We start from the raw sequence: 25,103 nt of genomic DNA on the forward strand, positions 1-25,103 counted from the left end.
GCACATCATTCCCACAGAAGTATAAGGCTCTAGTAGATACCAGTGCACAATGTACCCTGATGCCATCAAGCCGTCAAGGGGTGGAACCCAGGAGGATCCCTCGAGTTGACTGTACTGGAGGCTGAAATCAACCTAACTGTGAGGAAATGGCAAAAGCACCCCATTGTCACTGGTCCAGAGGCTTCATGCATCCTCGGCAGAGACTACCTAAGGAGAGGGTACTTCAAAGACCGGAAAGGGTACTGATGGGCTTTTGGTATTGCTGCTTTGGAGACAGAGGAAATTGAGCAGCTGTCCACCTTGCCTGGTCACTTAGAAGGTCCTTCTGTTGTGTGGTTTCTGAAAGTCGAAGAACAAATGCCAGTTGCGACCACAACAGTGCACTGGCGGCAATATCACACCAACCGGGACTCCCTGGTTCCCATCCATAAGCTGATCCGTAGACTGGAGAGCAAAAGAGTGATCAGTAGGACCCGCTCACCCTTTAATAGCCCCATATGGCCAGTGCAAAAGTCTAACGGAGAATGGAGACTAACAGTAGACTATCGTGGCCTGAATGAAGTCACACCACCGTTGAGTGCTGCCGTACCAGACATGCTAGAACTTCAGTATGAACTAGAGTCAAAGGCAGCCAAGTGGTATGCCACGATTGATATTGCCAATGCATTTTTCTCCATTCCTTTGGCAGCAGAGTGCAGGCCACAGTTTGCTTTTACTTGGAGGGGTGTCCTGTTCACTTGGAACCAACTGCCCCAGGGGTGGAAACACAGCCCTACCATCTGCCATGGACTGATCCAGACTGCACTGGAACAGGGGGCAAGCTCCAGAACACCTGCAATACATTGATGACATTATTGTGTGGGGCGATACAGTGGAAGAAGTCTTTGAGAAAAGGAGGAAAATAATCCAAATCCTGCTGAAAGCCGGTTTTGCCATAAAACGGAGTAAGGTCAAGGGACCTGCACAGGAGATTCAATTTTTGGGAATAAAATGGCAAGATGGACGTAGACGGATCCCCACAGATGTGATCAACAAGATAACAGCAATGTCTCCACCAACTAATAAGAAAGAAATGCAAGCTTTCTTGGGTGCAGTGGGGTTCTGGAGAATGCACATCTCAAATTGCAGTTTGATTGTAAGCCCTCTCTATCATGTGACCTGGAAGAAGAATGATTTTAAATGGGGCCCTGAGCAACAATCAGCCTTTGAGCAAATTAAACGCGAGATAGTTCATGCAGTAGCCCTTGGACCTCTCCGGACTGGGCCAGATGTAAAAAATGTGCTGTACACTGCAGCTGGGGAGAGCGGTCCTACCTGGAGCCTCTGGCAGAAAGCTCCAGGGGAGACTCGAGGTCGACCCCTCGGCTTTTGGAGTCAGGGATACAAAGGATCTGAGGCCAGCTCTACCCCAACTGAGAATAGAGACTGGCAGCCTGTGAAGGGGCTTGAGCTGCTTTGGAAGTGATTAGCACTGAAGCACAGCTCCTCCTGGCACCCCAGTTGTCCATGCTGGGCTGGATGTTCAAAGGCAGGGTCTCCTCTACACATCATGCAACCAGTACTACATGGAGTAAGTGGGCTGCACTAATTACACAATGAGCAGTGAAATTTATATTCAGAGACCATTTAGATCAGAGAAGGAAGTAAATTTGAATGTTAAATAAGTGATATCTATGAGAATTAGTGTGTGGGAGAGGGTAGGTAATAACAGATGACACCAGCTAAGTGTGCTAGGCTGCAGTTAAAATTTGAAGATTCAAAATACCAAAGTTCCAAAGGTTTGGAAATGGTTTTGTGATGCCAGGTTGTTGTAGATAGTTGAGGGACCAAACTAATTTGAACTTCAGGTAGGGGACATTAAAATAGTACTTGTTTCATTGCTAGTCATTTGTTTTCCAGGCCAGCAAAAGTAATTCTTTATACAAAGGAAAATAGCACTGGTTGTGCTTTTCTGTTAATATTTCTGAAAAACCTCTGAGATGGTTATTTAGTGGGTGTGACAAATGAGTCCTTAGGTCAGTTTGCAGTGGTAATGGCAAACTTAGTCAAATTGAGCTGCAAAAGTGCTAAACCAAAACGGAACTGCTTTGGATATCGATTTAGAAGTCCGTACTAAAAATACACTTTTGAAACAGTCTTGGTGTCTAAGTAAATATGAATAGATGCCCTTTGCAAGTAAAGACAAACAGCTAAATTCATTCTTAAGCCACCACTCTTCTGTTTTCTACTACAGGTTCTATGGAATGGTTCATTTTCAAATGTTTCAGAGCCACAGAAGTCAACAGACTGCTGATATGTTCTGCTTGTTATTGATTGCATTTGCTTTAGTTTTATCTACAGTGTAATTTCTTGCAAGGAATGGATTGGTGAAGAAGGTGGTGTTGAATCATTTTGCCAGTGCAAGAGCCTGTGTTTAATCAGAAGAATGATTTGCTTGTAAATTAGTTTTGAACAAAACAGATTTTAAGGAGAAGAATAAGAAAGACCTCTCTTTTCCTTACTTTAAAAGTCTTCATAGAGTGGGAGACGCGAAGTACATATAACAAATAATTAGGAAAATATTGATGATAGTTTGATCTGTTTGAAACTTCTCATCTAGTAGCTTGAAAAGTTTTTTTTTTTTTTTTTGCTTACAGTGTTTTCTGTACATGCTCTAGAATCTGAAGTTCTGTTAGCTTGTAGAGAAATAAGTATAATAAAAAACTGCTAAATATACTAAGTAATGTACTACATAATGTTAAGCTCCTTCGATGTCTCCTTAAGGCTTTTGAATAAGCTGAATGTAGGTAAAAGCTATCTGGTATTCTGTGTACTATTGCCAATACTTGGCCTTGTAGTTCTTTACCGTTTATTTTTTCCTCATTAAATAGTTTGCCAGAACACACTGCCAGAATTCATTTCACTTGTCTTGAGTTTTAGAGAAAGATTGGAATTGCTTTGCATTGAATTTGTTTTAGTATCCTTTTATATTAAATATCTATGTTTTCATTTAAATATCTTTTCTTTCTCACAGAACAGTGATTTTTTTCTTTTTTTTTTTCTTTTTTCTTTTTTTTTTTTAAGAGAAAATTCTGAGGAAAAAGACCTACAGTCAACTTCTTTGCACTAGGCTTATTCTTTTTTCAAAACTTTAACAACACTTTCCTCTGTTACAGTTCTTGAGTTTAGTATGTGTGTATAAAGAGAAATAAACTGGAAATCCTGTCTCTGAGGATTGGAATTTAGTGTAGTTTTAGATGGAAAACAAAATATTTCAGCATGCACTTGCCAGTTAAGCTTTTAAAAGGACTTTCCATGGGGTGCAACTCCTGACATAAGGCAGAGCTTCTAAAGAGCTTTCCATGTGATATATATGCCACAGTCATCATGCTTTTAGTTTCTAAGCTGCTGGACTGAAAATCAGAATCTTGGCCTGATCAACTGTAGATTAAAGAGAAGTTGTACTTAGTTTGAAATGCTGGTTTCCAGAGAAGTCTTGTGGCCTGTGATATGTTCTGCTGGTGGGTTCTCAGGGTTTTCTCATGTTTCTATCTGTTACGTGGGAAGCTGAATAGTTTGGTTTACTTCTCTTTTTCTGGACAAATTCTTGCACAGTTGATTAGCACTAATGTATGGTACTATGGTAACAAAGTGACTGTGGAAAGGTTCGCAGAAACTGATTTTAAAAGTTACAGTCCACTTAAAAATTATTCATACAGAAATTGAATATTAATTATGGCATGATGAATGATAAAATGAGATACTGATACTCCAGGGTCGGATTCATTTTAATATTAGAATTTCATATGATTTCATAGAAATTCATAATTTGAATTTCATAGAAATTCATAATTCAATTTAATATTAGAAGATAAAAAATAGATTCTAAGATTTCTGTGAATACATTTTTCCTAGTTTTTCCTAGTGTATAATAAGTGTGTGATACAGCTATCTATTAATATTGAAGGTACCTGAGATTTGATGGAGTTATCCTTATAAAAGCATGCATGAATTGCCTTTAGCTTTTATAAAGGGTCCTGACTTGCCTTTTGTTAGGGTTGAGAGAGCAATAGTGGTTTAGAAACATATTTTCTTTAAAAGGATAAGAGACAGGAATTAATGTGCCTGAAAATTTTGAAAATAGAGGCAAATTATATTTATTTTTTGGAAACTTGTATTTAAATTGACTGGGGGCTTTGAAGACTTTGGCATGCATCGATACTTTTTGTTTTGATAGCTAAAAACAAGTGCATGTGCTCTCTCTGTCTCGTGATATAAATATATATATACATACGCAGGTATGTTGCTGGAGTGATAACACTCATGGTTAAGCAAAGATATGAGTTGTGTTTTTTATTTGTTGCTTTGTTGTTTGTTTTTTTTTTAATTATAGCAAATGGAAAATATGTAATATAAATCCTTCATACTTTCAGTGCACACTTTCAGAAGTAAACCATCTTTGTCATGCGTTTGAAAGGGGCCAACGTAATACTGTCTAGAAAATGAATTTATCAGTAAAAGGTTGCAAAACTTTTTCACACTGATAACAATACTGTCCTCCCGATTGCCTTAATGTATTCCAGAGTGTGTTTAAGGATTTAGGAAGTTAATTAATCCGCTTATTGTGAACTGTATTAAAGACATGCTTTAGTAAAATGGATGCATATCGAAGTTGCATAAAGAATACTGAGTAGCAGGAGTGCTCAAAAATAGTAAAAAAAAAAATCTAGGTCACTTTACTACAGTTGATTTATATGATACACATAAAACACACTCAGAAATGATTATATTTCTAATGTGCCTGAATAATTTTTCTTTAAAAAAAAAAAAGAAGTTAACAAAGATGTAAAAACTAACACATTTGTATTTTAAATGATTGTCTTCATGTAGCAGGTATGGTTAAATTGTCCAAATTTCATCAAAGCATAAAATACAGTGGGATCTGATTACAGTATCTAATTTAGAAGTCTAGGTAATAAATAAGAGTCTTTATTTTAAAAAAAAAATGAAATGTATTTATTTGTATGCCTCCACTGGATCCCGTGGAAAAATGTACATATCTGTATTTAACCTGCTTAAACTATAAATGACTATGGAACATCTGAAATTGGAAAAAACTCACGAAGTATAGAACACTGGAAGTATCTTAGTTACAGTAGAGGCTACTGTATAGTTTTTGTTTATTAATCCAATCCTGATTCCTCCATTTGGCTTGAATTACAAAACCACATGCTAAATACAAAAGTGAGGGAAGGGTGAAAGGAGACCAACAGTTTGCATAGTCAAATTTAGTTGTTTTCTGGCAGACTGCACCTCCCATTCAGCATTCTGGTGACAGACAGCCAGGCTTTCATTAAGTGCTCTAGGCTTGAATTTCTTAAAATTATTTTGGCATTTTGGATTAAAAGAAAAGAAAGTATTTTCTTTGTTCTTATTTAGTGAAATGTTTTATGATAATAATTTTCCATATAAGTTGTGCACTCAGCAGTATTTGTCCTGGGAAAACAGTGGTTTGACTGTAGAAGTAGCATAACGTACTACTCATCATGAGTGAAGAAAAATAGCTGTGATTTTTCTGTTAATATTTTTTTAACACTCTGATATTTTAAAAAATTACTGGATTAGCTGAAGTTGTTCATTGGCATAATTTTTTCTTAAAGTCTCTGCAAAAACTTATAGTAATTACCTGAAACTTTAAATTGTTAAAGGCATTGGGGTTTTTAGTGTTATTATTGAGTGTAGGTAGAGAGTACTAATGGTTATTATTCAAATATGCAAGCTTTTTCTTGCTGACTTTAGTCAAGCAAGCTTGTCTTCATTGAGAATTTTGCTGACTAAAGAATATGTAATTGCCCAGTAATTAATGTAGTTAAAAGATGTCTTACTTTTACACGTAGTTTACTCTTTAGGACCTGAATGTTCTGCCTGTTTTGTCAGTGTTGCCAGAAGGGATTGCTTCTGCATAGTAATTTTTGGATAAATTTCAGTAGTTCTCTTTAAACAGTGCTGGATTCAAAAGCTATTAAGCTATGTGACTACATAAGGTCCTTGTTAACTTAAATAATTCCATGAAATCTCAAGTATATTATATAGAAGCTCCCCACATACATATATAAATAAATATATGGCCACTATAGTCTGTTATAGGGAAGACCTTATAACACTCTTCCAGTACCTAAAGGGGGCCTACAAGAAATCTGGGGGAATAGCTTTAATCTGAAAGAGGGCAGATTTGGATTAGATATTGGGAAGAAATTCTTTGCTGTGAGAGTGGTGAAGCACTACAACAGGTTGCCCAGAGAAGGCTGGGTTGGATGGGTTTTTGGGCAACCTAGTCTAATGGGAGGTGTCCCTGCCCATGGCAGGGGGTTGAACTAGATGAGCTTTAAGGTCCCTTCCAGCCCAAACTGTTCTATGCTTCTTTGATTTGATGATTAGTTTGTTCTGGTATATGTATTCTACATGCACGGTCATTTTATCCTTCAGAATAAATACCCCTTAGGCATGCATGTATTTCCAGTTCACGAAGGTCATCGAGGTTAGACAAAATTACGATTTAAAATAAATTACATGGGAGAAAGAGCAGTTAGTTTCTGTTAGACTAGGAAGATGTGGAGCATTTTGGATTAGGTAGAAATCGTGATGAATGGAGGTTTGGCAGCATATATTACCTATGCTTCATAAATTTTATGCATGCAGTTTATTCTGCATCTTAGCTGTGAGGCAGTGTATGTTTTATGAATTATCTGGGGCTTGTGTGTGTGCATGCTAGTGTAATTTGGATATTCTTACTCCTCTAATACCACATTGCCATCAATGCCATCATTGCTGCAGAGAGAAGTACTGCAGAAGGCAGAGACATTTTGAAGGTGATCAATGTTGTCTTAGTGGCATAGCAAAATATGTGTTGGTTTTTTGGTTGTGGTTTGTTGGGTTTGTTTTTTATTTTTTTTCTTGTATTTCTGCTTGCTTAGCCTTGTTATATGATGTTATTTAACTGCTAAGCAGAAGTGCAGATCTCGGGAAATAAAATCGTTGGGTTTGTGCTTCTAAGGCATGCTTCGCGTGTTTCCTGCCTAGCTTTGTAGGTTATCTGGGGAAGGAGACAAAACTGAATGGATTATAGGATGGGTGGAGGATCTGGTTGGTATGTTGTTGTCTGTTTGTTTGGGGGTAGAGGGAATTTAACTCCTCTTGAATGAGAAACAGTTGTTACTTAATTGTTAAGTGATAAGTAATGTTCTTGATATCAATGCCCTCATCATGATACTTAAATTACTTATATTTTCCTGGTAACTTGCTGAATATGGGAACTCTTGGAAAATACCTTCCTCTTTATGAAATGGGCACAGAGGTGCCTACCCATCATGGTCAAAAGCTTTGGTACTGGAGGAGTATTTTAGAAATTTGTAGTAAGTATAAAGAATCAATTTGGTGAAATTATTTTCAAGCATTGTGTTCTGATTGAAAAGGACTTAGATGTTGAGCCCTAATTCCATTTTCATTCTAGCCTGATCTATGATTTCTGTTCTCAGCTTTGTCATCATATTATAAAGACATCAGTGGCAATCAACTTCTTTCACAAGGAGTAAATATGTTTTTCTTGATTGCAACAGATAACATAATAATTATATGTTATTATTATTAACATATAATTATTATAATATCCACTTGGTCATGTGATAAAAGTATTGTGTTACCTGCTTAGGAGTAGACCAAAAAGGAAGAAGAAAAAAGTAAAAATGTGCAGATGTTCTGGCAGCAATGTTTTTTGTTGGAAAGCAAATTTACATTTTAGTTTTACTTGTTTAAGGGTTGGGAGTTGGACAATGTGAAACCTTTGCAGTTTGTTTTGCAAGAGTCATATGAAAATTAATTTAAAATCACATCTTGGGTTGCTTCTCCATGAATTGAGCCATCTCTTTAGGAAAGCATGAAAAATCAACTTCATCTGCTTGATTTCTGAAAAAAAAAGTCATCAAGTCTTCAAGTGTTAGTGAACGAAGAAAAAGGTCCAATGATGACGCATTATTTTTTGTGTGAGGGAGCAATGCCTGGTCTTTTCTGACTGTAATAGTATATCCAGAGCTTGCAAAACAAGGGACTTCTCTTGTGTCAGAGAAATAGATTGGTATCTTTTTTTTTTTGCCTCAAATTAGTACCCTTTCCCTATGAGAAGTATAGCACAGGGTTTGGAGGAAGATGAGGGGGAGGAGTTCTATTAATTGGAAAAGTGAGTTTTCCTATGTATTAGGAGGCATACAGCAAAAATTAAGAAATGATATTTATTTTTACTTAGTACAGTTGGTATCACATCCTATTTTCCATTATTGAGTTACCATATGTATGTATCCATGGTCACTTGTCAGCTTTTCTAACATAAAGGTAAAATAATTTTATCTAAATTCTGACATTTTACAGTTTTTGCAAACTGTAAATACACAAGTTAAAGGAAAGCTATATCCCTGTCATAATATTTAACTAGGAGATTTACTGAGCATTCTTTACAATTTTATTTTTCATTAGGGGAAAAAGCCTCATTTTAACTATGTATCAAGTGATGTACTGAATTTTAAGATTTTTATTGTTTGTTTATTTGTCTGTTTGTTTTTACATGAAAGATTCTTTTTCCAGTAGAAGTAGTGCTGCTTCTTAGAATTGGTGATTCACGCGACACCTCACTTTCTGAGGCAGAGCATCATGCCAAAAATCGAGTATTGTCCTGGTTATCATTTAAAAAAAAAAACAAACAACAAACCTTTTTTTCTATAAGGGATATGTTGCTGCTTAATACATAGGGACTTGAGCATTCTTTTATTAATGACATTTATTTGTGCAGGTTTCCACACATCCATATGAGCATGTATTCAAAAATTTATGTTTATGCTTTCATATTGTGTTGCTATGATGCTCCAACTGTTACTAAGATTGTGCCAAACCTATTTTCAGGTACCCAATTCTATTACAAAGTTCCCTTGAGACAGAACTTGGTGGGTTTTACTTTTTGAAGCCTTCTCCATACATACAGATACCTCTTTCTAAATTCTAGTAGAACACATTAGTTTGATTTGCAAGTAAAAGGAACAGATTGCATTTACGAACTGTGGATATTAACAGAAAAGAATAGAGAAGTAGAGTATTTCAGCTGTTAGTCTATTGAAACTTAATGATATTTTAAGTGGAAGTGCATTTGAAATAACTATGATCCTTCTGTTTTACTTTTAAACCCTTTATTTCTTCAGCTATCCAACATGGACCATAGAAGAAAGACCGCTGTTTGTCCTAGCATTCCCAAGCCCTTAACAATGGATGTTTCTGTACCATTCATTTCTTCTAAATAAAAAGATTGTGTTACATCAATAAGCACTATGTAAAAATCAAGCATATAAAAGATCAAGCAGTTCAGTTGTATGAACTGTATGGAATGGATATCCAACACTTCTCTTGAGTACTAAATAGCAGATCAAGGCCAAGAGATACTGGCTGAGATTAATAAAACTGGCTCAAGAAACTATGAAACGTTAGAGCTTTCTGTTTTGCCGTATTCACAGTCAAATCATGAAATGTAATGATTTTTAGGAAGGGTTTTGAACAAATTAATGAATTAGCAATTTTCTACTAGTTCTAGGAAAGCATCCCAATGCAATCTTTCTTTTTTGTCAAGATTTTTTTAATGCTGAAAGTGCACCACAGCCTTGTTCAAGAAGCATCTTCATGAAGCATCTTCAAGAAACAGAGATTTATGTAAGTCATGTTTTCTTTGAACTCATGATGAAAATATTTCATTGGGTTTTTGCTGATTTTGTCCCTCCTGCAACAGGAAGATTTCTGGAGGTACTTTTCATGCTTCTCTCTTGAAGTTGATTCATTTGTCATTAGCAAGCCTAAAATGATCCTGGACAGATGTTGGTAATTATTAGTACAGTTCAACTGAAGAACAGTCTCAAAGTTGGATTCACTTTTTACAACCTCTACTACTAAGATTCCAGAGTTTGTGGTTCATTTGGTTTAGGGTTTTTTGTTCTTTTGGTTTTGCTTTATTTGGGTTTTTTACTATTCTGGATAAAACTGAAATCATTGAATCATAGACCATGCATGGAAGGGGCAGCTGGAGGTTTTCTAATCCAAACCTCTGCGTGGAGCAGGTCTGACTAGAGCAGGTGGCTCAGAGCCCTTTCTAGTTGAGTTCTGAATATCTTCAGGGATGAGAAGTCTGTAGTGTTCCAGTATTTGATCAAAATTTTCACTATTCCAACTTTTGTTCAATGGATCTTGCCCTAATTGCTGTGCAACTCTGAGACCTGTCAGAGTTCTGGCTCTGTCTTTTGGAAAACAGCATCCAGTTTTATGGTCTCTCGTTCAATTAATGATACATTAAGAATGAGAATTTTTAGCCTACTGGAGTCACTTTTGCTTGAGCATTAGCAGATGCATTGGTGTCTTATGTTTGTGACCTAGTTAATGGATGAGAAATCCTGCTTTTCTAAACTCTTGTTGAACACACACTGATGATAAACAGAACCCTGGAAATGAATCTTCTGAATCAGAGTTGCAGAGATTTTTGGTCTGGACTTGATACTGATAATTATAGGGGGCAAATGGGGAAGGGAGAAGGCTTGGTGAAGAGAGTTTTTCTCCAGAAAGCATGTTTGAATTCTATCAGATTTGTCAGCCTTCTCACAGCAGTTTATGTATGTTTTGTGAAAGTGTGTGGCTTTTGAAGTAGAAAGATATCTGTGATAGAGGCATTACAGAAACTTAAAAATTAAGTTTGATCCTTTATTTTTATAATGGAACAAAAGCTGTCCATGTTGTGATTATGAGAAACCAGTCATGGTGAAGACTAAAGGCTTTGGGAGGACCTTCTGTAAAATCTAGAGTTACGGAAGTTGTTAGAATTAAGTCTATAGATACTGCTGACAGAAAAGGAAGTTGAATAATATGCATAATTGTGCTGGGCTTCGTAAGGTTTTATTTTAGTTCGTCTGTGAAAATCTAGAATGGAAAAAAAAAAGGTATTTCTAAATTAAATTTAATTTAATTCTTAAATTCTTAAATTTTTAAAGTTGGGAGTCACTGACAAAGAATCATGGGCAAAAATGTAGAAAATATCCTCAGTCAAGAAGTGTGTGTGTTAATATAATTCTAGAAGTTTACCAATTGGGTTGAGTAATTAAATCCATGTTTGTCTTGTTAGAGATTTATTTTCTTTTTCATGGTCATAGATAGATCTTGGCGACCAAGATACTTGGAAGCCAAAGTATACAGACCTTTTAATTGAAAACATGTGCTAAAAGTACCACTGTGATACTTTGCAAAGTCTTTCCTTCTGAATGATGCTATCCTCTAAGTACTTATGGTTACACATGGAATCCTCATGTGGTCCATGGGTTGTGGCCTGGTATAGAGACAAAAATGGTTCATGCATGTGGTAGATTTCTACCTCAGGAAATACTTGGTAGTCAACCTCTGCAATTATTTTTGAATCACAAGCAGAGTAGTATTTTAGGTGTTGACCTAAGGGTCACACCTTTTTATTGATCTAGGAGAAAGCATGTCTCTCCCAATTTATATTCATTCTTTCTTATACATAAATGCAGACTACGTGTTCGGTGATCTTACATGTTGTCGTGGTTTAAACCCAGTCAGGTAACTTGTTCACTCACTCCCAGTGAGTGGTGCCAAGCTGACAACAATCAAGGTCCGTGTTCGTCTCCCCCCCCCTCCCTGCACCGGGGCTCTCCCCTTCCCCGCTCCCGGAGGAACGGGGAGGAGGATCGAGAGAGTGCAACTCCTACGGGTTGAGACAAGAACAGTCCAGCAACAAATCACCACCGCTACTATCAGCTAAAACAATGATAAGGGAAAATAACAAGGGAAGAGAATACGATACCACCGGCCAAGAAAACGAGTTCCACCCGGAAGCTCCTGTCCTTCCGGGTAACTCCCAGTTACCCCCCACCCCGGGCATGACGTGCTGTGGTATGGAATACCTCCCCGGCTAGCCCGGGTCAGGCGCCCCGTCTCTGCTTCCTCACAGCTTCCCCTCCTCCCTGGCAGAGCATGAGCCTCACAGAGTCCTTGGTCAGGGTAAACATCACTTAGCAACAACCGAAAACATCGGCTTCACCAACGCTGTTCTCAAAACTAGAAGTCAAAACACAGCACTGCACCAGCTAACACAAAGGAAAAAACATGACTGCTACTGCTGAACCCAGGACACATGTGTGTAGAGTTTAGTAACAATGAGTGAAAGGTAGTTTCTGCTTTTTCCTGCTGTAAGCATGGTCTAGGAAAGCTAAAAGTATATGCTGAAAGGGAGGGGCTAAACCACAAATTTTTGTGGAATTGATTTTACAGATTATTTCCATACTTACTTTTGTGGAATTTTGGAGATTTTTGCTCATATTAGTTCAATACTATTCAGATGATGATATGATTTGTAAAGAATATATTTGTTATAATTATTTTTTAAATAAAGACTATATCCAGCTGAAGGTTTGTTTTGTGATTTTATGCAGTTCCTGAAAATCTTGCCAGCTTTATGATGCTTATAAAAGGTATGTTAGTGTCTAATCATATGCTATAATTGTTCTTCTAAAAATGCTTTTTTTAAATCAAAGTGGGAAAATATTGTATCATAGGATATAGAATCTTACATCCTGCTTAAAGGACCTGGATCCTACATGTCTTTTAGATACCTCTAGGGATGGTGACTCAGCCACTTCACTGGGCAGCCTGTTCCAATACTTGGCAACCTTTTTGGTGAAGAAATGTTCTCTAATATCCAGTCTAAACTTCCCTGGTGCAACTTGAGGTCGTTTCTTCTGCCCTAGCACTTGCTACTTGGGAGAAGAGATCGACACCCACCTTCCTGCAACCTGTTTTCATAGAATCATAGAATCATAGAATAGTTAGGGTTGGAAAGGACCTCAAGGTCATCTAGTTCCAGCACCCCTGCCATGGGGAGGGACACTTCATGCTAAAGCATGCCACGCAAGGCTTCGTCCAACCTGGCCTTGAACGCTGCCAGGGATGGAGCATTCACAGCTTCCCTGGGCAACCTATTCCAGTGCCCCACCACCCTAACAGGAAAGAATTTCTTCTTTATATTTAATCTAAACCTCCCCTGTTTAAGTTTGAATCCGTTACCCCTTGTCCTGTCACTACAGTCCCTAACGAAGAGTCTCTCCCCAGCATCCCTATAGGCCCCCTTCAGATACTGGAAGGCTGCTATGAGGTCTCCACGCAGCCTTCTGCAGTTTAAACAGCCCCAACTTTCTCAGCTTGCCTTCATACGGGAGGTGCTCCAGTCCCCTGATCAGCCTCATGGCCCTCCTCTGGACTTGTTCCAACAGTTCCATGTCCTTTTTATGTTGAGGACACCAGAACTGCACACAATACTCCAGGTGAGGTCTCATGAGAGCAGAGTAGAGGGGCAGGATCACCTCCTTCAACCTGCTGGTCACGCTCCTTTTGATGCAGCCCAGGATACGGTTGGCTTTCTGGGCTGCAAGTGCACACTGAAGCCTGCTCATGTTCATTTTCTCATTGACCAACACCCACAAGTCCTTCTCTGCAGGACTGCTCTGAATCTCTTCTCTGCCCAACCTGTAGCTGTGCCTGGGATTCCTCTGACCCAGGTGTAAGACCTTGCCCTTGGCATGGTTAAAATTCCTGAGGTTGGCATCAGCCCACCTCACAAGAGTGTCAAGGTCCCTCTGGATGGCATTCCTTCCCTCCACCGTATCAACCTAACGACACAGCTTGGTGTCATCGGCAAACTTGCTGAGGGCACACTCAATCCCACTGTCCATGTCACCAACAAAGATGTTGAACAACACTGATCCCTGAGGGACACCACTCATTACTGGTCTCCATCTGGACATTAAGCCATTGACCACAACTCTTTGCGTGCGGCCATCCAGCCAGTTCTTTATCCACCAAGTGGTTCACCTATTAAATTGATGTCTCTCCAATTTAGAGACAGGGATGTCAGTGTCGATTGCTTTGCATATGTCCAGGAAGATGACAACAGCTGCTCTGCCCCTGTCCATCCATTCTGTAGCCCCATCGTAGAAGACCACCAAATTGGTCAGGCAGGATTTCCCCTTAGTGAAGCCATGCTGGCTGTCACCAAGCACCTTGTTGTTTTCATGTGCCTTAGCATGCCTTCCAGGAGAATCTGCTCCAAGATTTTGCCAGGTACAGAGATGAGAGCGACTGGTCTGTAATTCCCTGGGTCATCCATTTTCCCCTTCTTGAAAATGGGGGTTATATTTCTTTTTTTCCAATCATCGGGAACTTGGCCTTACTGCCTTGATTTTTCAAATATGATGGCCGGTGTTTTAGCAACTTCATTCGCCAGCTCCTTCAGGACCTGCGGTTGGATTTCATCAGGTCCCATGGATTTGTGCACGTTCAGGTTTTTAAGATGATCTCATACCAGGTCCTCTTCTACAGTGGACCCAAGGTCTTCATTCTCACAGTCCCTGCACCTGCCTTCCAAGACTTGGGTGGTGCAGTCAGAGCCTCTGCCAGTGAAGGCCAAGGCAAAGAAGTCATTAAGAACCTCAGCCTTCTCCAAATCCAGGGTATCCAGTTCTCCTGATATCTTCTGGAGAGGGCCCACGTTGTCTCTAGTCTGTCTTTTGTTTGTTATGTACCTATAGGATCCTTCTCTGTTACCTTTTACATCCCTAGCCAAGTTTAATTCTAACTGGGCCTTAGCTTTCCTAACCTGGTCCCTAGCTTCCCGGACAACATCTCTGTATTCATCCCAGGCCGCCTGTCCTTGCTTCCACTTATTATAAGCCTCTTTTTTCCTTTGAATTTTTCTCAGCAGTTCCTTATCCATCCAAGGAGGTCTCCTGGCCCTCCTGCTGCACTTCCTTCTAGTTGGGATGCAACACTCCTGAGCTTGTAGCAGGTGATCCTTGAATATCAACCGTCTTGTGCTCCCCTACCCTCTAGGGCTGTATCCCATGGAACCTTACTAGGCAGGTTCCTGAAGCGGCCAAAGTCTGCTCTTTTGAAGTCCAGCGCAGTGAGCTTGCTGTACGCTCTTCTCACTGTCTTGAGGATCTCTAATTTGACCATCTCATGATCACTGCATCCAAGGCTGCCCTGGAGCATCACGTTTACAACAAGCCCTTCCCTGTTGGTGAGCACGAGGTCAAGCACGGCACCTCTCCTTATCAGCTCCTCTATTACTTGCAGAAGGAAGTTGTCTTCCCCACAATCGAGGAACCTCCTGGATTGCTTGTGCCAGGCCGTACCGTCCTTCCAACAGATGTCAGGGTGGTTGAAGTCCCCCATGAGAGCAAGGGCCTGTGAGCATGATGAGGCTTTTCCTATCTGTCTGTAGAGCACTTCATCCACAGGTTCCTGTTGATCAGGCGGTCTGTAACAGATCCCCACAGTAATGTCTCCGATAGCTGTGTTCCCTTTAACCCTGATCCACAAACTCTGTGTTAACTGATCACCTGTCCCCAGACAGAGTTCCCTACTCTCCAGCCTTGTTTTCAGATAGTTGTAGAGAGCATTAAGGTCTCACCTGAGCCCCTGTTTCTCCATACTAAACAAGCCAGCCTCACTTTCCAGGACAAAATTACTATGATGTGTTCTGTGTTCTTTTTCTTTTTCACTATAACCTTGAAGTCTCTTCTTTAATGTGTGATTGGGCTTGCTGTTTTTGTTCAAATACAGGTGCTAACTAACTGCCATATTGTTCTTTTCATTATGTGAGCTGAAAGGCATACTGCTTCATGGTGGTAGGTATTTCCACATGTTCAGTTATATGACTGAATACACACTGTAATGTGATGGAGAACATGGGCATTTTGGTGATGCCTCCTGATAGAAGTAGGGCTTATAGCCCTTGAATGACTGGGGTGGTATTGTCTTCTACAAGTTCTTAGATGGTCTGCTTCAAGGAAAAAAATAAAAGTAGGCTTTCTTTTTTTCTGATGTAGCATAAAGTCAAAGTTTGCATCTCCTCATATGGAGAGATGTGGACGCTATATGCATTTCGCAAAACTTCATTTGTTCAAATAATATTAAATAGAACAATGTTTTCCAAAGTAGTTAATTTTCTCCTTTTTCTTAGAATTTTGAAGCTGTGTTTGCCTATTATTGTGGTTAAAAATTACTTTAACCCCAGTCACCCCAGTACAACTCAAACCAAAAATTAAGAATCATAATGTACCCCTCTCACCTTCTAATAGTGGAAAACTTAATTCAATTTCATTCTCTGAAATAATAAAAAGTTGGTATTTCTATTCTTAAAAGGTCTGTATATTGTTTACCTTTGGTTCCTGCCAGAGGTCTTATAGATAGCTCATCAAAAAAGTATAGCTTATCCAATGTTCATTAATGAGCACTCCACGTCAAGTAGCGTATTTATTAATATTTGAGGCATCTCTGGGGAAAAAAATTAGCCTTATTTCTTCCTATGTAACTAATTTATTATGGCTTTGGCAGAAACTGTTTCTTATGAAAGTCTTGTGTTAATTTTGTTACTTCGAAGATATATTTTTAAGATCATGTTTATTGTAATTACTAGTGCAGTCTAATTTTCCAAACTGAAAGACAGTCCTAAATTTCCCTCTGATTTCATGTCTTCATGGTCTTGTGATGTTAGCCTTTGCTCAATTACATACATTCCTTGTTAGATACAGGTGATAAATGCTGTAAATTTAATGCAGAATTTAGGAGCTGTTAAGAGCTTTCGTATTGAAAACTAATACAGAATAGTTTTTCTGTTACAAATGTCGAGACTTCTCGTTAAATAACAAACCACTAAGTGAATGTGAACCACATGGGTCATGCTATCTTTGTAGGAAAATTCTGCATTCAATTTTATTGAGTTGTCAGCTGCTTTAATAATAATAATAATAATAAAGAAAAAAAGTCTGTAGAAGATGTTCGTTGCGAACAAGATACTGCTATGAGGGAAATTGCAGAATTGGAAGTTACAATAATAAAACACTAAAAGGATTGAACTCTCCATTGGTTTGAAGGATTGAGAATTACTACATCATATTTTTTCACAGTTTTGGAGGGAAAAAAAAAAAAAAGCACCTACATTTCAGTACCTCATTATAGCTACCATTTTTCAAGTTAATACCTGACAGATACAGTAGAAGAATTTAGATTTACTGCTGGGAAGGGAAGTTAGAATTCCTGAATCTCAAAAAAAAAACCAAAAAAACCCCCCAAACAAGCAAAATCCAAACCAAAACCTGTACCTATTGTTTACTTTTGTTTTAACAGTGATCTTCAGTAATGTTTATATAGTTTTTCTTGCCACTGAATTCTTGGCCATAATGATGAAAAGTATTCCTCTGTCATCTATGCGTTATTAAACAGGATACTTTTAGTGCTGAGATCTCAACAAGGGGTGAAGTGAGAAATGCAAGTTGTTTGTTTGTGTTGCTGGGTTTTGTTTTTTTTGGGGGTTTGTTTGTTTGTTTTTTTTTAATCTTACAGATGCTCAAATTTATTTTAGTTTCCATTATGCTGTACATTCATATTCTTGTCTTTCTTTGGGTTATGTATCTTATAAGATATGTGTATTCTGTAATCAACAATTTTTAATAAACTACTTAGCTGGTTAGAACTTTGTGATAAAGAAATTTATCATCAGTTCTGCTCTTTTTCACTGATATTCCCAGTATATATGCTTCTTAAATGGTGACTTTTATGTTATTGTTGTGTTTTATTTTTAAAACTGATAGTTATCTTGGCTTTTTGGAGCCTACAGTTTTGACAAAAGATCTTGGTATGTCCGTTGGGTAGGTGCATTTCACAAAAGTTCTTGTGGCCTATGTTAAGCTGGCATTCAGGGTTTGGTGACTGTTTTCTGTAGGAAAGCTTGCAGGCATCTTAGATATGCACAACTGTCTGTGTTTCAATACATTCATCATGCGTTATCGCCAGTCATAGAGAAGAAAGGCCTGAGTAACCTGATATGAATGCAGTGCTGAACCTGCTTTGAGCTTGGATTGAATGACCTGCTGCCCTGAATTCTGGCTTAAATTATTCTGTGCTCTGAAGAATACAAACTTGTTGATAAGATCTACTGAAAATGCAGTGGCTTACATATTCATAACCCATGAGAAGTTTCCTTCTTTTCACAAGAATGTGACTGGGGAGCTTCTCTAGCATTTTAGGACACGGATGTCTTGAGAACTATAGTGTTTTGGAAATGGGCTGGGCTTGATGACCTACTGTGTCTTTTCCAACCATAACTTTGTAATTTTGAGGTTGACTTCTTGTTGCCCAATTTTACAGTTACTTAATTTTAGTATCAGGCATATTTTAAGAGACCACATTTAGTCATAGTAAGACTGTGTGGATTGTTTTGTCTTCTTGTGTTATTTCTTAAATCCTTCTGAGGATTGTCAGCACTTAATGTATTCTTTCCTGTTCTGGTACTACAAATAATGTTGCTAGTCTGTGAGGAAAAAAGTCTGATTATCTGTTTTGGAATAGATGAGTGATTAAAAAATGCTGCTTCCAAAATTGTTGCAGTGCTGTCTGAGGTGTTAAGCTAGTGCTGCTGTTTTCGAATACCAGAGCTGCATCCATCACCAGAATAAAGGGTGGAATTTGGCATTGTTACCAATTAAGTTTATAATAAATTATTCAAACATTTTTTAGAGATGAATGCACACGTACTTCTGAGGGCTGTGAAAGACTCCTAACTGAAAATAAACTTGATCAATTTCTTTCTAAATGCATCGGTGTGGCCCTGTTCCCTTATCCCTGCAGAAAGCTCCCTTTTTATCCAAGAAGAGATATCTTTTGGGAAAGACATCTAGTAAGAGCTCTTGCACTAATACTCTTTGAAGAGAACACCTCAGCCTTTGAGTTTTGACTGCATCCCTCAGTACTTAAACAGGCTTTCTATCCTAATTTGCTGCCTGTTTACTTGTGATACATGTATTTGCCAGCTTACAGCAAACAAAGCATGCAAACCAGTCAGGATTTCTTTTTGATGGACTGGAAACATAGCTTTGTCTTTGAAAACAGAGGTATGTGTGCATGTATGAACATATATTATACATAAACAAATAGCAAATATTTCTTCCTAGCTGGTTGACAATCACTTAGCCGAAGAACTGGAAATAAAAGGATTAGCAGTTAGACAAGAAAACATTATAGATACTACTGAGTGTTAACTTGGAGTCTGTTTCTCTTGTTCTATTTAAATGATGTATGAAATAATTCATAGATTAATCATGTTATTACAGCCATGAAAGGTATTAAAATTTGTAAAGTAATCTTAGGTCAAAATACTTTAGTGGTCATTATCAGACAGAAAACATGTATATGCAATGTAATAACAAAGATGATGGAATCAGTAGCAGGCTCTTCTCCAGTTTTATTTCTGCCCTACACACTTTTTTTCTATTAAAAGTTACTTCTATTTCATGTATACATGGGTTCTTATAAATTTTCTTGCAGGATTTCCTGGAAATCCTTACTAGTATTTAACATACATTTTGCCTACAGAGGCTTCTGTCTTTTACTGCCTTCTGTCAGTGCTGCATTTGACAAATGAAATGAATTAATCACTTCTTAGAATATTGTTTTTCATATTTCATCAATGTTGTTATTAAAAAGTCTCTCCATTTAAAGGTCTTTTCCAACCTAGCTGATTCATAGAATCATAGAATAGATGCACACAATACTCCAGGTGAGGTCTCACAAGAGCAGAGTAGAGGGGCAGGATCACCTCCTTCAACCTGCCGGTCACGCTCCTTTTGATGCAGCCCAGGATACAGTTGGCTTTCTGGGCTGCAAGCGCACACTGAAGCTGTCTCATGTTCACTTTCTCATTGACCAACACCCACAAGTCCTCCTTCTCCGCAGGGCTGCTCTGAATCTCTTCTCTGCCCAGCCTGTAGCTGTGCCTGGGATTGCTCCGACCCAGGTGTAGGACCTTGCACTTGGCATGGTTAAACTTCATAAGACTGGCATCAGCCCACCTCACAAATGTGTCAAGGTCCCTCTGGATGGCATTCCTTCCTTCCAGGATATCAGCCGAACCACACAGCTTGGTGTCATCGGCAAACTTGGTCCCAACACCGATGCCTGAGGGACACCACTCGTTACTGGTCTCCATCTGGACATTGAGCCATTGACCACAACTCTTTGCGTGCGGCCATCCAGCCAGTTCTTTATCCCCCGAGTGGTCTATCCATCAAATTGATGTCTCTCCAATTTAGAGACAAGGATGTCGTGTGGGACAGTGTCGAATGCTTTGCACAAGTCCAAGTAGATGACATCAACTGCTCTACCCCTGTCCGTCAGTTCTGTAGCCCCATCATAGAAGGCCACCAAATTGGTCAGGCAGGATTTCCCCTTAGTGAAGCCATGCTGGCTGTCACCAAGCACCTTGTTGTTTTTCATGTGCCTTAGCATGCCTTCCAGGAGAATCTGCTCCAAGATTTTGCCAGGCACAGAGATGAGAGCGACTGGTCTGTAATTCCCCGGGTCATCCATTTTCCCCTTCTTGAAAATGGGGGTTATATTTCCCTTTTTCCAGTCATCGGGAACTTCACCTGTCTGCCATGATTTTTCAAATATGTCATAGTTGATTTTTCTAATATGTCATATTTGATTCTATTATTCTGTGATTTTTAACATGCCTTTCCAAAATTGCTTTAAATCCTGTTGCACTCCACTGAACTTGTTCCAGTTTGTTTTTCAAAGCACAGTGCTGAATATGGAATATACTTTCTCTGGCTGAGGCATAACCAGTTCTGAGATAATGGGAATAATGTCTTGCTTTTGGGAAAGAAAATCTGCTGCAGTCCTTTGAAGGAGCTTTGTGTAAAGTCGGTAGGAGCTGTTGATGTGATATATAGTGTATAGTTTAAATATCTTTTTGCCTTTCGAAAGCCTGCCTTTCTCCAACTGACTGCTCTGATTGGTACTTAAATGCTACAATTTATATAGCTACAATTGCAGTAGCTATATAAATCACCTGTCTGTTATGAATGGCATTTACTAGTAGGGAGCATGAATATGTTGAGTTCTTGCTTGTTTGCACACTGCTGTCTGCAATGTTCTATCTATACAAATTCCATTGCTATTGATTGTGTTCTCATGTGGGTTTTTCTTGAGTTGTATATTAAAGTGCTGAATGTTGATGGAATGCATGAATGTTTGACTGGTTAAGGTTGACATTGATACTATAAATACAAAAGATGCCCAACTATATTATTTCTTTCTTAAGAAATAAAACAGCACAAACCCTCTTGCAGTAAAAAGATATTTAGTTCTTTTACCACATACGAATATTGGACAATAATTTATCCAGATTTGTGTGCTTACATTGTGATAGTGGCAGTTTAAACTAGAGTCACCAGTAAGAACTTGGAAATTAATTTGTTAAATTTTGGAAGATGTGATTGAAGTGAAGTATTTCTTGGGGGTGATTTTCAGCACTGGATATCAGATGAAGTGTCTCCTTCTGAGATTCTAATACTTGACTTTGGAGATTTCCTCCAAACCCTTTGAATTCTTTCTCTGAGTAAGTGCTTTCACAGTAATAAAATTTTCTCTAGCCTAAAGTTTATTTTAACTGAAGTCAATTAACTTTATGAACATTTTCACATTCTGTAAAACTTAAAGTTTTTTTCTGATCATCCTTCACTTGTATATCAGAAAGATATTTTTCTTTTTAAATACAATATAATATCTTTGTTTAAACAGCCATGTGTATCTTGAATTACTTTCATTAGCTAAGTAACTTATCCTGCATTTTTGTAAAAGGAACTGCAGTTTAACTATAAATATATGAAAATGCCACAGAATTCGGGGCTACAACTCAAAAATGCTGATCAGTTTGTAAAATCTAAATCAGTCCTTCCATGAAACCTAGGGAAGGACCTCTGTGGTAGCAGAAAAATTTCCAGAAATTCACCACAGTCTTTTTCTAAGTTGCAGTTTGTGCTGATGTTGCCAGACAGCTGAGAGATGGGAAAAGCAGGAAATCTTCTGATTTAATCACAGTGCTGATTTGCAAAAGCAGTTTAACAATGGAAAATATTTTTATATTTTAAATCATAAAGAGAGAACTATGAAGTACATGGTAGATTGCAACAGCATTAAATTGGATTGTTTTCGTTACTAATGAAGTCTTCATTTTTGAATCTGATGGTCAGAAATCCTACTTCCTTGACTACTTTGTGTGGTTGCTTTTATTTTGTCTGTTTGGTTTTTTATTTGTTTTTTTCCTTGTTTGTTTCATACTTGAGGGCAATAAATACAGCTTTTAAAGTACAATCTTTCTGGTTTCCTGTCTTGGAAAGCTATTTCTACATTTTTTCTTTCAAAAGATTTTTGACAATACTGGCGGGCAGTGCTTATCTTTTCCCTTGAAGATATTAAAATTCTATCATAAAACACCCAATGTTTTCAATTATATTGATAAATAAAAATTGCTTTTTAAGAGACATCTTGTAGTCCTAGCCCTTGCATCTTCCTTGTGAAAAAGTTTTTATTTAGGTCCCTTGATCTTTTGAAGAACTTGCAAATTAGGAAGACTTCAGGTAACTTATGAAGAGGAGTACTTGAATGAAAGACTGAATACTCATTTCCAAATGAGTAGGTGATGAGGTTAAGAAGAGCACATAGATGAGCTATATAGCAGTTGTAATCAAGCAAAAGGTCTCTACTCATCTATAATTTAACTGAAGAACAAACACATGAGTCATTTTGTCATTTGACTTCTAGTTGATCATAATATCATCACATTCCTCTTATGAGACTGACCAATGAAATATAGCCATATTCCTGCAGTGTAGAGCATTGTATTACTTCGTACTGCTGGGCTTTTATGATGTGACAACAATGAGTTCTTTTACCTTGCTTTGCCTTTTAAAGCTAACAACATACCTTTGGTTTTGCAGGTTTTGTTGGTATTTTATGAGTAAATAGGATATAACAATTTAATGGTTTTTCTTTTTTTTTTTTTTTTTTTAATCAAGATTTCTGCTATATTCTGATTCCAGTTGAAAAATGGATGACGATGACTTTGGAGGATTTGAGGTATGCTGCTTGGATGACTTACTTTTTAAATATAACTATTTTCAACTATTTTTAAAGATATTTATAGCGTGTTATAAAATACGTATTTTTCTTTTCGTGTGTGCTTCTAGGCAGCAGAGAGTTATGAGTTTGGAAATGGTGAAAAGCAGACTACTTCCCCTGCTATTGCTTGGGCAGCATTTCCTACAGGTATTGATAAAATCACTATAAAAAACTCTTAATAATGTATTGCTGTCTTTCTGTATTCACTGTAAATATTAGTATTCAGAAGGGTGAAAGAATAATTAAACAATGAAAGAATAGGAAGTGGTGAAAACCTAGCATAGTAATGTTTCTGGGTAATTATTTTGGGAAGCTGCACAGAGTTAAACTTTCTTGAGCAATGAAAGAGAAGTACATTTTATCCAGTTCAAAGGCTGATTGGCATCTCATGGGAAGAAGAAACAGAACTTTGTCACTCAAATGGTATTTCTGCTTTTGAGTGTGGAAAGTCTGTTGCAAATGAATGGAAAACATACAAAAAGTAAACTTAAAAGTAGGGTTTGAACATGTTTCTTCCTCCATTATGTTTCTTTGATTGTGCTGAAGTCTTTTAGTTGGTTGGGGGGGAGGATCATCTTCTTTTATTTAAATTTTTAAAGTTACAAAATATATTAGACATCCTTTATCTTACGCAGAAGCTGAAACATTATGGAGCTATTTTTTTAATTTATGGAAATGCCCAGTGCATGTCTGGATTTTAAGAAATTAATAAAAGGTCATAGATAGTGGATAAATGTACAGTATCAGCAGCACTAAAAGACTGAGGAGGTGTTAATTGCCAGTTGATCTTTGTTCTGAGAATTTAGTCTCAGTTTCACTACTTTTGCAGAAAGAAGCATTGCTTTAGTAGCATTGAATAAAAAAGCCCCACACATTTTATTCTTTGGTCAGGAACTAAAGATTTCTAACTCTTATTATATAATTATGCTGAATAAATTAAGCAAAATAATTATAATTTTAAAAATAAGACAAGGGTTTGTGTCAATACGAAATCCCCATAAATCAGAATCTTCAAATGGTTTGTTTATTTCTGGTGCTACTGGCTTTCATCCATTCCAGAATAGTTTTATTTGTTGCCAAAATAAAAGAAAACTAATAAAAAGCAAGTAAGATTTGCAAGAGGTAGCAGGATCGATGCCTGCATTCTCCAACCTAGCTGATTCTATAATTCTATGAAAATAAGGAAACTGTATTTTCCCAAATAACTTTATTATTCATTTTTGTCATTTTGACATCTTGACTAACATCTTGATTTGGGAGGGGTAATGGAGGGGTGGAAAATAGTAGGAAACTAAAATATCCATAAGGAGATGGAGGAAACTCGTTTCATTCTTTGCCATGATTGGACAGGTACAGAGGTCTTTGTTGAGAATGAAATACAGCCTCATTTAACTCTGGAAAGGTCATTTTCTTTTGCTAACATTTGCATTACTTGGGGTATACGGCTTTTCAAATGAGTTGGGTAACTTTTCAGATTTGACGATCTGAAATAGTTAAAAGATTGTCTTGTTGCATGTTTATTAGAATACATATCACCTCCCTCTCTCTCTTCGTTACAGCTGCCAAACTGCTTTAAAAGACAGTTATATTGCCTGAATATTTTGGCAGTTTTATGGAAACCCAAGTCTTAAAAAAACCAATACATGGCTGATGAGAATGAGTTCTCAGTTTTGTTTGTCTCTGTTATGTTGTGTAGTCATTGAATACTGAAAGATTTGTTTTTGAGGTTCAACTAGATGGTTGCTGTGTTGTAAACTTTTGGTAGCTGTATATAAGTTCTACTTTAATAAGAAGTTAGGAAATAAAATTAGTATTTCCATATGGCCTTCGATTTATGTTGTTGCAATATTGAATGTAATTACTTATTTTCTGGAGTAGTTTGGCTTTGGAAGATTCAAATATGGGGAAGAGCTTTCTGCTGTGAACTACAACAAATCATCTTGAAAGTACATTAAAGTGTTGTTTCTTTCCTTTCTGTATATTGTTGTAAACTGGTGTGTGTAAAGAAGCAGCCAAAT

General features: G+C 37.6%; 1 protein-coding gene across 5 annotated transcripts in view; it reads left to right on the forward strand.

Annotated features, from left to right (window-relative positions):
- CCDC91 (coiled-coil domain containing 91) overlaps positions 1-25,103 on the forward strand; it is a 119,502-nt gene that overhangs the window by 9,388 nt on the left and 85,011 nt on the right. For 4 of the 5 annotated variants that reach the window (XM_061476469.1, XM_061476473.1, XM_061476471.1 and 1 more), the window contains exons 2-3: positions 22,983-23,043; positions 23,154-23,232. In XM_061476469.1, coding sequence (XP_061332453.1) covers positions 23,014-23,043; positions 23,154-23,232 — 109 coding nt within the window. In that variant the 5' untranslated portion in view covers positions 22,983-23,013. Of the gene's footprint in view, positions 1-12,514; positions 12,540-22,982; positions 23,044-23,153; positions 23,233-25,103 lie in introns of those variants that run through there. The other variant, XM_061476470.1, reaches the window with a different exon arrangement.

This window comes from Pezoporus flaviventris, unplaced genomic scaffold (genome assembly GCF_033815535.1).
Source record: "Pezoporus flaviventris isolate CSIRO_AGI_PZ_B2104156 unplaced genomic scaffold, CSIRO_AGI_Pfla_v1 ptg000096l, whole genome shotgun sequence".
Taxonomy (NCBI): domain Eukaryota; kingdom Metazoa; phylum Chordata; class Aves; order Psittaciformes; family Psittacidae; genus Pezoporus; species Pezoporus flaviventris.